The sequence below is a fragment of the Adiantum capillus-veneris genome, chromosome 4 (assembly GCF_014529385.1).
Source record: "Adiantum capillus-veneris isolate H3 chromosome 4, ASM1452938v2, whole genome shotgun sequence".
NCBI classification, from domain to species: Eukaryota; Viridiplantae; Streptophyta; class Polypodiopsida; order Polypodiales; family Pteridaceae; genus Adiantum; species Adiantum capillus-veneris.
Window position 1 is genome coordinate 109497353 of NC_140934.1, and position 14371 is coordinate 109511723.

At 38.8% G+C, this 14371-nt stretch overlaps 1 protein-coding gene across 3 annotated transcripts; it reads right to left on the minus strand.

The window, feature by feature from the left end:
• Nucleotides 1-9972: 9972 nt before the first annotated feature.
• Nucleotides 9973-12822, minus strand: LOC147459783 (serine/threonine-protein kinase STY46-like). Of its 3 annotated transcripts, none has more exons than XM_086510979.1 (9): nt 12741-12822; nt 12480-12551; nt 11988-12233; nt 11777-11893; nt 11343-11591; nt 11037-11187; nt 10788-10857; nt 10629-10704; nt 9973-10512 (listed from the first exon to the last, which is right to left on the minus strand). In XM_086510979.1, exons 2-9 carry the CDS (start codon nt 12525-12527, stop codon nt 10249-10251), a joined length of 1221 nt encoding a protein of 406 aa, XP_086367105.1. In that variant the 5' UTR covers nt 12528-12551; nt 12741-12822; the 3' UTR covers nt 9973-10248. The 3 variants fall into 3 exon arrangements, with proteins under 3 accessions (XP_086367105.1, XP_086367106.1, XP_086367104.1); XM_086510980.1 differs by having other exon boundaries at nt 12766-12817; XM_086510978.1 differs by having other exon boundaries at nt 12625-12762.
• Between the last annotated feature and the right edge of the window lie 1549 nt (nt 12823-14371).

The window sequence follows — 14371 nt, forward strand, 5'->3', positions numbered from 1 at the left end:
AATTTCAAGGATTTGGTTGAAAAATAGGCTAGGAAACATGTAAAGTGTTTGAGGTCAGATGGATAGGAAGAATACTTCTCCAATAATTTTAATGGTTTTCTAAATAATCATGGAATTCAAAGGCAATTTTCATGTAGATATACTTTGCAACAAAATAGTGTTGCTAAGTGGAGAAGAACAGGCACATAGCAGAAGTTGACAAATCTGAATCATTGTTATTGTGTTGAGGATTTTTCTACAGGTTTTTACATTAGGAGCGTGACCCCTATTGTTCCAGTATATGATATGACACCAAAAGAGAAGTTTTGTGGTGAAAGACTGAATGTATTAGATTGTAAAGTGTTTAGATGTATTATTTATGTGCATGCAGTGGATGACCTAAAAAGTAAGCTTGATCCAAAAAGAGAAAAGTGTGTGTCATTAGAATTCCCTTGAGTAGAAAGGGTATAAATGTTACAATTCTATCACATGTAAAGTCAGGGTGACCAAAGATGTTTTTTATGAAATGGTAAGTTGGTATGATGATGTGAAGAACGATGTACAAGATGATGTAAAAGATTACATGGCATCAAAAAATACAAGTGTGCAGTCAGAGCTTTTCAGAGGGCTGCAAGGGTCACCTAGTGCAAGTTATGGTGGCAACTTGATGATTGCAAAATTTGAGTGATGGCCATGATGATGGTGATAGCATTGGTTCTAAGAAAATTCTAGATGATGGGTTTGGCATACTATTTGTGTTGAAGACTCCGGCACAAGAATGTTGCAAGCAAAGAATAAACCACCTAGGAAGCCACACTTGGATGCAGTGATAATTTGAAGTTCGGGAATGATGCAGGTCAAGTGCTTGAGAATGATGCCATGTACAAGAAGATGGTTTTTGTAGCAGTTGGATTGGGGAGTCGGTTTATGTAGTTTTCGAGAAAGCCACACTTGGATGCAATAAGACACACATTATGCTATGTGAGTGCTAATTTGTATTATTCCCTCTTTTATTAGGCTAATGTTGAGTTGCAACTCTATGGTTATGCATATGCGGATTGGGCTGGCAATAGCACATATGATCACAGTTCTATTAGCGGATTCTCATTTTCACTTGGGAGTGCTACTATCACATGGAGTAGCACAAAGCAACCTACAATTATTCTATTGAGTACAAAAGTAGAGTACAAGGGTGTTGCAGTGGTGGCATGTGAAGTAGCATGGCTTGGATTTCTACTTCAAGATTTGGAGTACGGGTACAGAGGTCAATTTTCATCTACTCTAAAAAGCTTAATAGCATATGATTGACTTAGAACCCAGTGTTTCATGCAAGGACAAATCACATTGAGGAGCTTTACCACTTCATCAAAGAGAGGGTCTTGGCAGGCAACATTGACCTTGAGTACGTGACAACAAATGGGCAGGTTGCAGATTTCTTCACGAAGTTCCTTGAAGAGTAGAAGATGCGAAGATTTTGAGCAAGGTTTGGCATAAAAATTGATGGCATTGAGCTTGAGAGGGAGTGTTGAGATGTCAAGGTCAACATGCACTTCTCTTGTGGATGACTATTATCAACATTCATCATCACTAGTGTGTCTTGATGGATACGCATATCTTCGCCAGTGACACTACAATTGGACTATACCGACTTGGTCTACCTACCAAAGTGATGGCACAATTATCCATCCAACTCACTCACTAGTGGTTCACACTAGACTAGTTTCCTCTTATGATGTATTTCCCGTATATGCTTTGTAAATTTCTTATGCTTACGTCCATCTCTATGTGTGTGAGCTTGCAAGAACTCAAGCTCTCTCCTTCTCTATCTCCTAATACAAAGGCAAGAATAGACTCTCATAAGAAGATATTGTAGATCATCATAAAGATAATCAATTCTTCATGTGTGGAGAACCATGCCACTAATGTTGTATATGCCCCAACAAACATGATGAGAAGGAGTCTCCTACAGCTACAATGGCTCATGCTCAAGAAGAGGAGAAGGTTGGGCCCAAAGGAAGTCCCCTATGTTATGCCTAAAGCAAATTTCATGAGCATGATACACTTATACTATTTGATCATGGTTCCAACACATAATTTCATATATGTGGAGCTAGCCACAAAACTAGGAATAAAGGCTCATGGAATGGATACTTCTTTGCGAGCTCTCTCCACTCAAAAATGAAAATGTATTACTAAGTGCACCATGGTTTGACCGCATAGCTACTACCTTGACGTACCCTAAGAGGGTTTTTTTTTAGCATAGCCATAGAGTTGACTCTTTGCATCAATGAGAAAGGGCATGCAATACTCATTTTATTGCATGACTAGTTTTATGAAGCAATAAGACGTATATTTTTGCTTACACAATATTAGTCAAATACTCTTATGATATGATATTTGGAGAAACTTGAGAGGCAAGCGGGTTGAGAATTTTGGTAACTTGAGTCTAGTGGATATGTACACACATTGTAGGCAATTATATGAGCAAGCAAATACTGAAAAAATTCCATTTTATGGTTCACTCCCATGTATGCCGTCTTTTTTTACTATTGAGGATGTATGCGGTGGGCTTGAAAAGTTGGCCACTCGCAAAGCGGGAGATCTTCAAGGTATCAAGCCGGAGATGATCAAATGGACGGGAGATTTTACCCATGAGTGGATGTGTGATATGTTCAACCTTGCACTTCAACATGGTATGCCTTATGATTGGAGTACTAATTGGGTTAAGCCTTTGCATAAAGGAGGGGATGTAAAGAATGTAAGCAACTACCGGACTATAATGATTGGGTCTCTTATGGAAAAGTTGTTTGGATGCATAATGGAGATGAAATTGAGTGATTGGGCTGAAGAGAATGAGAAGCGTGCATAGGGACAATCGGGTTTTCGTCGATGCCATAGCACCATTGATCATCTTGTCACTCTTCGTGTTCTCATGGAGGAAAGTCGGTTGAAAGGCAAGCGATTGTATTGTTGTTTTGTGGACTTTAAGAAAGCCTTTGATATGATTCCACGTAACAATTTGTGGAGAAGGATGGAAGAACTCCAAGTGCCAAGTGAGTTTATGCTTGCGGTTTCTCGAATCTATGAGAAGGTGATTTGTCAATTGCGCATGGGAAGAGAAATTTCAGAAATTTTTGTAAGCACTATTGGGGTTAAACAAGGATGTCCATTGTCACCAACTCTCTTTGGTCTATGCATCGATCAATTGGAACAAATGGTACTTGACTTTATGCAAGAAGAAGGCATTGAAGAGGTCACTATTTGCAATGCGGTAATCATGCTTTTGTTGTATGCAGATGATGTAGTGCTTCTAGCACACACTTTAGAAGATACACAAAAGCTTATGGTTGTAGAACTTTTGCTTGCGTCAAAACCCCTCACATCGACTTCCTACAATTGCATGGGAAGCAAGCAAAAAAGTTCAAAAGACGCATAAAAGCAAGATCTTGAGCACGGGATGGATGCAAGACATAAAGAAGTGGTTTGGGAGATGGGATGCATTACACTTGCTACATGATGCTTCAATTGACTCTCAAGTGAATGAAGCTTTTCTACAACGCCAATGTATTACGGCTTGGGAGAAATCCGGTGGGTCACGCTTCATACATTACACCACTTATATTGCCCCCAACTACAAAACCATGTTCTTCGCTGAGAGAGGAAACCGTACTCACACTTACATGCTTGAGCCTATTCCCTTGTCCGCGATATGCACTATCACAGCAATTCGGCTTAGCTCCCATTTTCTTCGATGCGAGATAGGGCGTTGGGGCAATGGAGAAGAGTCAAATCGATTGTGCACATTATGCTCACTGCAAGTTTGAGAGTCTGAGTACCACACACTACTAGAGTGCTCAGCTTTTGATCACATCCAAACTTGCTTCTCGCACATTTTCAGTCATAACTTAGACCTACACACTTTCCTCTCCCAGCCAAAGAGTGGGCTCTCCATTGCGACTCTCATCACTACAATTTTGGAGCATCGAGAGTCACTCATCAGCCATACACATACTACATCACATGTAACTTTGGTCCCATAGGTCATATTTGACCTCCGAGGACGATAATAAAATCTATCTATCTATCTATCTATCTCTCTCTCTCTCCAATTGTTTTCAGTTCACCAAAAGAGAATATGTCAATTTCTTGATAAATTTTTTTTATTATATCATTGATGACATCAAAGTGATTTATCTCCCAAAAGTGGGGATGATGACCGTAAGATACACTTTTCTCATCCACTCCAAGAGAGGAGATTATGTCAAAAGCTAATGCACATATAGAAAAGGGTATGGTAAGGCCAAACTCTTTGCAATTTGGTTATATTTTATTAGTGCAAAAAAGGATGGTTCATACAATATGTGTGTGAACTATTTTGTACTTAACAAGGTAACATAAGAATAGATTTCCAATTCAAAGGGGCTTGCATGATAAACTAGAAGGATCAAAAGTGATTCTCATCAAATGAGATTTTCTTTGAAAAGATTCAAGATTGGTTTTCACAACGTGTTTAGTTTGTACTACCAATGGGGTTGTCAACTGCTTATAAAACATTCATCCAAACGAAGGAGAGAAAATATTGATTGCATAGGACTTATATGGGAGTGTCAATTGATGACATCAAGTTTTACTCCAAGTCCTTAACACAAAGATCATCTAAAAGCAGTGTCCCAAGCATTGAGAGATCACACACTCTAGAGTTATCTCACAAGAAAAGTGAATGCTTTTTAAAAAAGATCCAATGTGTACATCATATTATCTCAAAAGGTGATAACCGAATGGATCCTCAAGGGGAACATAATAAGATGGATGGCTTAAACCAAGGAATTTATAAGAGCTGCAAAGTTTTAAATAAAGTGTGCAAGCTATAAAAAATTCATTAGAGAAGTTCCTTGCTATTGCATGTCAATTCTATGACTTAACCAAGTAGAGTTAAGTACAATGGGATTATCAAGGAGAGAGAACCACTCATTAGATTAAAATAGAAACTTGCATCTCAACAAGTCTTTGTGCTAACGGATCTCGCAAGCAATTTGAAGTTTATTATGATGAATGAGATGATTGCCTTGGAGTTGCTTTACTCCAAGCCTTGGCATACCATTGCATATGAAAGTCGACATCTATGTTAGAATAGATGAATCTAAGCATCTATGAAAAAGAGATTCTAACTATTGCATGTGCTTTATACACATGCAAAGATGGATAATTCATCTAATATGCTCTTCAAAATTCAAATGGATAATAAGAGCCTCAATTACCATATGAATCAAGCGAACTTAACCGACAAGAAAATGAGGTGTAATTCTTTTCTTTTGCAATTATTGTTATATAATTAGCAAAGACTATTTTGTTGCCGATGCACTCTCAGATGGACACCGGTCTAATGTTGTTTCAATATCATACCACAATGCTCATAAAGATGATATGTTTGCCATAGCTCTAATACAAAAGAAAGAATTGTTTATGCTACAAAATGGTTATCTTCTTTATGGAATAGTCATGTATAACTTACACTTTAGAAGGGAAGTTTATATATCCACCTTATGGTGGGTATAAAGGAAATCAAGTCCACATGAATGGTATCAAAACATACTTTATGACTTAGAATGGAAATGGATATTGAACAATTTGTGTCCCAATGTTGTATGTACCAAAAACAAATTATGTTAAAGGCAAGATCAAAAGTCTCCATGACCTTAAAGATGCATAGGAAGATCTTTACAAACCAATAATTATAGTTTTGATTTACGCAAGCCACTTTCTTATATCAACAAAGCTATGAAAGTCACACAACAAAATCAAACGGAAGCTTACAAGCTGCGATGTTAAATTCAAAGAAAACTCTGAGTCCTTTTAAATTGACCCAAAGCTTGTGGACAGCACATGATGATAAAATTTTGGCAAAAAAACTTATCGATCATCAAAATTACTATGCTTAATAAGCAAAGTAGTATGGTCTCTTTCAGGTTCAAGTGCCAATAAATGCAATGCCTTGAAATCTTATGCGGCCTAGACATTGTCAAAGATACATGGTTTCCCATGTAAGTCTACTAAAATCTTTTTAGGGTGATACTCCTCAAGATCTAATAGTAGCATATTCTCCCCCTAAGTTTAACGGAGAAGAGAAGATACTTCCATTGAAAAGTGTCCTCTATCAACAATGAAAACAAAACGCTCTATAATGGCGAGTATTTAACTAAGTATGAGAATTACCCTTTCAAAGTTTTTGTTGGAATTAGGGTTGCAGAGAAACGCACACAGCTTGGAGAAGACAAAGGAAGCTCAAGGCACACAATAGAGAGTGTGTTACTTAGTGTGCAATGGAAAGATAGATAGCCCTAGAGTGATGGACGTATATACAATGCACGGGGGGAAAAAACTCCTAAAGAGGGAAAAAATGCCCCGGCGGTCCTAGTGTGTTCACACACATCACTACCACATGTATATGGTAGTGATGTGTTCACACTCATCACTACCACATGTATATGGTAACAATTTCTAAATGGATGAAGGATTAAATGTACTTAGTTAATGCTTACAATGGATTGCATGAAAGGTAATTATCAATGTAATTGTTGCAAAATGGATGAAGGATTAAATGTACTTAGTTAATGCTTACAATGGAATGCATGAAAGGTAATTATCAATGTGCAAAAGAAAACAAAGAAAAATGTTTTCTCTTGGATGATTTGTTTGTCTAAATGTTCTTCATTTATGTTTCAAATGTTCCAAAGTATATGGATACAAAAAGATATACACTTGCAGCATCTATGTCTCCTAAATACTAAGTAGACTTGCTACCTACTGAAAAAAGGTGTATTAGCTATGATGAACAGATACGCTTGCAGCAACTAGTCTACCAAGCACTAGGTAGACTGATCATCTACCATGGAATGGTGTTGATATGCTAAAATAGGATGCTCTATTGAATTCCAATGGATCTAGATAGTCTCTCCTTGGAATAAGCATACTTGATGATGATTACAACTTCAAGGGAAAAATAATGTCATTATAAAAAAAAAAATGTCTGCTTCAATGATTTTCACTCTGTAGATTTCACCATTCTAAAGAAAGAAAATAAAAGAGTGAAAAAACCAAAGTTACAAGGTGCAAAGTGAGTTTAAAGTGTGCGAAACCTAAGAGTATCAAAAGAAAATGCAACCTTTAGAAGTGTGAAGGGAATTCCTAAGGGAATCGAATGTCTTTTTACAAAACAAAAAGGGCTTGGAAATGTGTCTAGAATGCCTCCAGAAATGTGCAAAAATACAAGTCGAAGGGAATGAAGACTCTATTCAATATGGCTTGAGAACCCTTACTTACACACACACACACACACACACACACACACACACACACACACACACACACACACAACTCTTAGAAAGGAGAACTCAAGCTTCAATATGCAAAAAGGAGGAGTAAAGTACTGGAAAGATTTTCTAAGATGGATTGAATTGCCAAAAAGAGACTTGGTGAAACCATTTTTCTAATAACTCAAAAAATGATGTGATTTGTAGAAATGACATGCCAACTAATTAAAAACAACAATCTATAACTTTTGTGTTGAATGTTTTTCCATCATAGGAGCGGAAAGAGCTCAAAAATGTAGACTTCTAATTCAAATAAAGCATGTGTTCAAGTTGCATAGAAAAGCTACTTGCTCTCAAAAGGCTTACTCTTCTTTCTCTCTCTTATGAAAACCTCTATACCTATTATGCTTAATCATAATTACATCCTCAAGACGAGTACTATGTCTTATTCTTGTACATACTTGTTCTTCCTCTCAATTTCCCTCTCTCCCCACAATTTTCTTGGATCACCGAGCATTTGAAGGGAGATGTCCGATGTGTTGTATTGTGTGCTAAAACACATACTAAACTAACATATCGTAGAGCATACTCTCTCTTTGATTCTAAAATTCCAACGGTGTGTATGACAAAGTTGTAGAGCATACTCTCTCTTTGATTCTAAAATTCCAACGGTGTGTATGACAAAGTTGTAGAGCATACTCTCTCTTTGATTCTAAAATTCCAACGGTGTGTATGACAAAGTTGTATTGATCAAACGACTCTCTTTGGGAAGGTGTGGTCTTTGCAATGAAACTGAATAGCAATTAATACAATTCCTACCATAAATATGGATCTTGTTCTTCACTACATGTGTGATTATGTTTAGAGCTAGGTGATGGATCGTTTAGCAATGAACCTACATCCATGCAAATAAATCATAGGATCACTCAGAAGCTATCAACTTATCCCGCTACTATGAAGTGAATTCTTTGACAAATCCTAAGTTGTTAAGTCATTTTGTGTGAAGTAATGTTCTAGGAGTTTCTATGCTCATACAAGTGAATTCCAAGTACGCATTCTAGACTCACCTTTTCATCATTTGATTCATTAAAAGAATTAGAAGGTTTAGTCCATGAATGTTTTCACATTCTACAATGTTTGGTTTTTGAACAGAAAGGCTACCCCTTAGGATATGACCCACTTGAAATAACATGTGATAAAGTTTCAACCACTTGATTCGTTAAAAAATTAGAAGATTTAATCCATGAATATTTTTGCGCTGTATTCACATTCTACAAAGTTTTGTTGTTGAACAAGAAGGCTAAACTTAGTATATGTATATCACCTCCATATAAGGTGATAAAAATTTGACAAACATAGAGTAAGCAAAGAACCTTTACAAGTGAGAGACAATTGAAAACATTAGTGTTCTTGATATAAAAGTTTTACCTTTATTTTTTTGGACAAAAACACTTCTATGAGAGGGGAGTTATATCAAGCCTCTAATCCTTCACTTCGGGCCTAGAAGTGTTTTTTGGACAAAAACACTTCTATGAGAGGGGAGTTATATCAAGGCTCTAATCCAACACTTAGGGGCCTAGAGGCTACACTTAGGGGCCCAGAGGCTAGGAGCCTATGGGAACAAAATCTAGGGATCTTCTTCCAAGGGACACACGCATGTCAAGGAATGTTGTTTCTAAGAGCAAGGCTCTAATCTTTTTTCCATTTCTTTTATAGAGAATTTATGATCCTTTCTTTGAGTTCAAGGTAAAACTCAAGTATTGCAAGACAAAGCGTTTTCATTATAAAGAAATTGATTTTTTTAGGCCAAGGCATCGTGCAGGCGACAGATGGATGAGAGAAATGAAGACGCAGGCATCACTCATCGCTCAATGGCAAGGCAGGAACAGATGAAAGAGAGAGCAGTTGTAGATGTGGTACTATTCATCATACCCGGACTAGAATGGCGGAGCGTTCCTATATCCCCACTATCAGACGAGACAACAAAGGCCAAATCCTTCATTCGATCTCTCTCTCTCTCTCTCTCTCTCTCTCTCTCTCCACATACAGGATCTACGTTGGTGTGTCTCTTGTGTGCTTCATGCCCTACTTGTTGTCCTGGTCCTGTGCTGCACGTAGGGCTCAATTGAGCCTATCTTGGTGCTACAAGGGCCTCCATGGTCAACTTCTGTTCGCGTCGACCGGCTGCTCATTGTCATCCATGACCTTGGAGCTCGTTGTTAGTCGACACAGTAGGTTTGTTGAGTAGGGATGGCATGAGAGGGAGGACGATGCTCACAATCCAGAGGGTGAGCTTGCGCAGAAGAAGAGGACGCACACAACAAAGAGAAGGCAAGCGATCGATATGGTGTGCAACATGAGGGAAGAGAAAGAGGGGCTGCTTTTCTCGAACTCCTCAGACAGGATGCATGAAGTGCACAAGGGCTATGGTAGGCTTTGCGAAGAGAGACGCAGACAAGGTGTTTCTCTTCTCCTTTATTTGTTTCCCTCTCTTTAAATTGTACTTACACTATGTGCTTGCACTATGTTACTATATGTAGGTAGTGAATTTCTTTTTTGGAGCCATTTAGGAATATCATCACTATTTACACTATGTATAGGATGATCGCAAGCAATATTTTATAACCATATACTAAAGACAAAAGAGCCATGAAACAATCCCCTCAAGATGCCATTGGATTAGTTAGTGGCTAATGATCCCACACCAACATATTCTAGCATTGCCATTAGTAATTTTTTACATAGGGTTTGTGTCCTTAGTACATTTTACAATTTTGATTTTAGCATATTTAGGTCCTTCATTACAATAATATAATGTATATATGTGGTTGAAAGATAAAGAAAAACACTAGTTAATGCGTCACAAATGTTGGGTTAACCTTTACTTGGAGGATGTGTATACACTGCCCTTCTAAGTTTCATAAGGAGTCACACTACATAATTTCTACTGTGAGCACAACTAAACATGACAAAACGCACCAATACATAGATTTTCTATAGCGTCGCCGGGCGAGGCCACTTTGCAAGTATTGTCGAGGCCCGTGTAAGAACTTACAACACTCCTTAATACATTTGTTATTCTAGAGAAAGGTGGACGATTTGGTGGGTCATGTTCCCACATAGACCCAACAAGCTCAAAGAGAACTTTGTGTTGGGATCTTATGGGACCCAATTCCTTGGGCAAGTTAGGCCTCAATGTTCCTTGAGCCACAGCGAATGCGATCTGCATAAGTTCATTAATCTTGAGCATGTGACACATAAGAGAGAAAGGGATAAATGCCACCATGAGGCCAAGCTCAAGCTTTGTGCACAAATACAAGCTCATGAAGTGTTCCTCACCTCCACAGGGAATCTATGATCCATATCAACGTAAGGTGGAACACCTGTAAGGAGTTCACAAAGAAGCACTCCAAAGCTGCCATGAGGAACATAATTGCTTGTTACCATGAAAACCTAGGGATTCATCATTGCATTGCATCTACAAAATTTGTAGCTTACCTATAAACATCACACTTGTCATTGTAAGGCTCATGTCGCACAACCTCCGGTGCCATATATATGTAGGTTCCTAAATGAGAGAGAGAGAGAGAGAGAGAGAGAGAGAGAGAGAGAGTTAGTTACTAGATACTAAAGCAACTTGTGGGTACAAAATTGATACTTGCAAAAGTAGACATGAAAGAGTGCCATGCTCACCAAACTACATACACAACAAAGTAGACAACAAATGAGTTGAATGCAATCACTCACCTGTTTCACCTGTAAGAGCAGCCTCTATGTTTTGGTTGAGAATCTTGGCGTATCCAAAATCTGAGATGCGAACCCCGCCTTTTCTGTCCAAGAACACATTACTAGGCTTCAAGTCGCGATGAAGTATTCTTGGATCACACTCATGTAGATACTGCATGTCACAAGGTGAAAGCTGATGAAGGTTTCAAAAGGCAACTCAACTTTACAGCTAATTACATAGCTTTTGGGAAATCATGTTTTTCCTACAATAAGCAAATTTAAATCCCAATGTCTTATTAACAAATGCTCCAGAACATGGCATGATACCTGCATGCCTTGGGCAATGCCAAGGGCAACACTGAGACGCTCACAAAAGGGCGGGAGGGGAATGATTCGTATGGGGGACCGCTTCTTGCTGCCATGTAACCATTCGCTAAGCGTCCCCACAAACATATACTCCATCACAATCCACGCTTTGTCTGGTATTGAGAGGCATGCTCCTAAGAATTGCACTACATTGGGATGTCTCACTCGAGAGAGTAAGTCCACTTCTTGACAGAATGATTGTGCGGATCTCTGTGAGGAGGAGCAACATGGAACAAATCAACTTCAAGAAAAGCCCCGACATCATGCTCTCTTCCTTCACCAAAATGAACAATCTTTTGCATCCAGCACTCAATTATGTATTAAAGTTATAAGAGAGACTAAAACACTGACAAAAACAGAAAAGCAAGGCACTCAATTGTTGTGAAATGCCTAACCTCGTCATTGAAGAAACTCGGGCGAATGCACTTCACTGCAACTTCTAAGCCATGCCACATCCCTTTGTATGTGTCGGACGTAGAGCCTGAGCCCACTATCTCATTGCTTACGTCAATCTGGCATCAAATCAATCTAAAACACATGATAAGTCTAGTTATTTCTATTGCAAGACACCAATTTGCGCAATATAGCATGAAAAGTGTGCAATACCTCATTGGGTGCAATGTACCATCCATTTTGATATGCTTTCTCCTTCAACAAGAGTAACTGTTGGCCTGTGAGCTTGCCATCATGATGATGCTTTGCTAAAGTCTCTGCTATCGTTTGTTCCTCTACGCCCCTCTCTTCGAGCTGCTGTAAGCATGCTTTGAGATAATCCCCCAGGTTTCCAGCATGTGTCCTGAATGCTATTTTCAGTCTTCTCTGCTTGTTTAACTCTTGCTCCAAGGCAAGTACCTTAACATATTAAGCCGAAAAACGGAATCGATCAACATGACTCTCTCTCTCTCTCTCTCTCTCTCTCTCTCTCTCTCTCTCTCTCTCTCTCTCTCTGTCTGTGCATACACATAAATGTGGACATGAACGGCCTGTCGTACGCATGCGCCCTTAGCATGTTCCATCCATGAATCGCTCATGCACACATGCACCCTACATGGACACAAGAGCAGCAGCCCATAAATATACAAGTTAAACAAAGCCCACCTGATTATGAAGACCTTGAGCCTCTTCAGCCAGACATTTTACTTGCATTTCTAGCCTTTGGTGATCTCCATCCTGCCACCAGGCTCTCACACATAAAAACGAGTTTGGCAATTTTACTGAGCATATGGAGCTTATAGCAGATTACCTCCCCCCGGAAGCTCAACTTCCTGATCAAGGCGTGCATGTGTGTGTGTGTGTGTGTGTGTGGTGCAGAGAGAGAGAGAGAGAGAGAGAGAGAGAGAGAGCGCTAAATACACGTACATTTCGCGTAGATTGTATCGCTCACCTTGAAAATGGCTCCTTGCACACTCTCTCTCTCTCTCTCTCTCTCAAGTTGACTCAACACACGCAATGAAATAATACCTCCAAGCATAGGAGATGTCCGGTCTTAAATGAACCCCCCGTGATGGCATCCAAAGAGGAGACGTCCGGGCACAAAAGCAGAGACGTACGTTGCCGTCCGATCTAAAAAAGTTAACACGGACAAATTTCATAAACATGGATATTGTGAGAGTAAACTCAGCCAAACATAAGTAAAACTTTATTATGCTAAAGTTTAAGCATTCACACAATATGAAACAACATACACAAAGCCCTCTTAGTGGGGCAATTTTGTAAAACTTTATTATGCTAAAGTTTAAGCATTCACACAATACGAAACAACATACACAAAGCCCTCCTTAGTGGGGCATCAAAATTGAAGGCTCCATTGATAAGATTTGACGCCCATCTGCCCTTCTTAAGGCATTTTGCCGGTCGTATGAAGGCCAAAGTTTTTTTGAGTCTGTCATTGGAAGGGCTTGTTCAAAAATTATCCTTCTATAGAGAAGGGTGAAAAAAATAGAATACATGCCAATGGAAGGGCTAATTAAAAAACATTTTATATATATTAATGCTCGTTTACAACATCTATATGTATATTGGTTATACTCATTGACAAAATATAGTATCTTGCCTTGTAAATTATGAGAAATTTTCTCATTGGAAGGGCAAACTGAAAATAGACCCTTTTATAGGAAAGGGTGCATTTTTCTACAACCCATCTTTTGAAAGAATAGGTTGCCCTTCAAATCCTAACACTGATTGAAGCAATCCGGGGTGGGCAACAAGAGAAGTGACCTCTAAACACTCCTCAAGGCTCTCGTGTTGCTCAATTGGGGCTAGAAAAACCACAAGCACAAAATAAAATTATAAACCTACAGCCAAACCCAAACAAAAAAAAAAGGCACCACCTAGTTATGGATGCAAACTAAGACACAGGAGAATTTTGTCACAAGAAGCACAACAAATCAAACGCAAGCAATCTCACAAAAAGACATGCATCAAGTGGAGCAAGAATGATGTAGAGCAAAGGGGGAGAGAGAGGAATGGATTTTGTACAATACCAGGTTTGCAATTTATAATGTGATGTTGTTTGTTATGATATTGTCATGGAGTTTGCATAAAACTAAACGAATGCTTACTAAATTCTAAACATTGCCATCACGCACACATTGTCTTAGGGTTGTGGGACACCTCTCACCACAATATCCTCTTACAATGGACAAAAATTTGGCAATGATAACACACTATAATGGTTTCTCAATAAGCTTAATTCACACAACTATAAGATACAAATCACCTTGAATTTGCCAAAGCACGTTGCACAAGTGGAAGCTGGACGAAGATTCTAAGACAGAACATGCCTTGAAGCACCAAAACCTCAACTTGGAAAAGCATGTACAATAGTGTTTTTGAGATATGTCACTCATACTCTCACAACTTGCAATGTGTAGCATCAAGCTTCCCTTACACCAAGTGTGAAGCTCAGAAAGTGGTCACTACACCTAAGGCTCTCCTCATGCATATATTGTTGGGGTGCTATGTGAGATATTAGAGATGATTTACAAGAA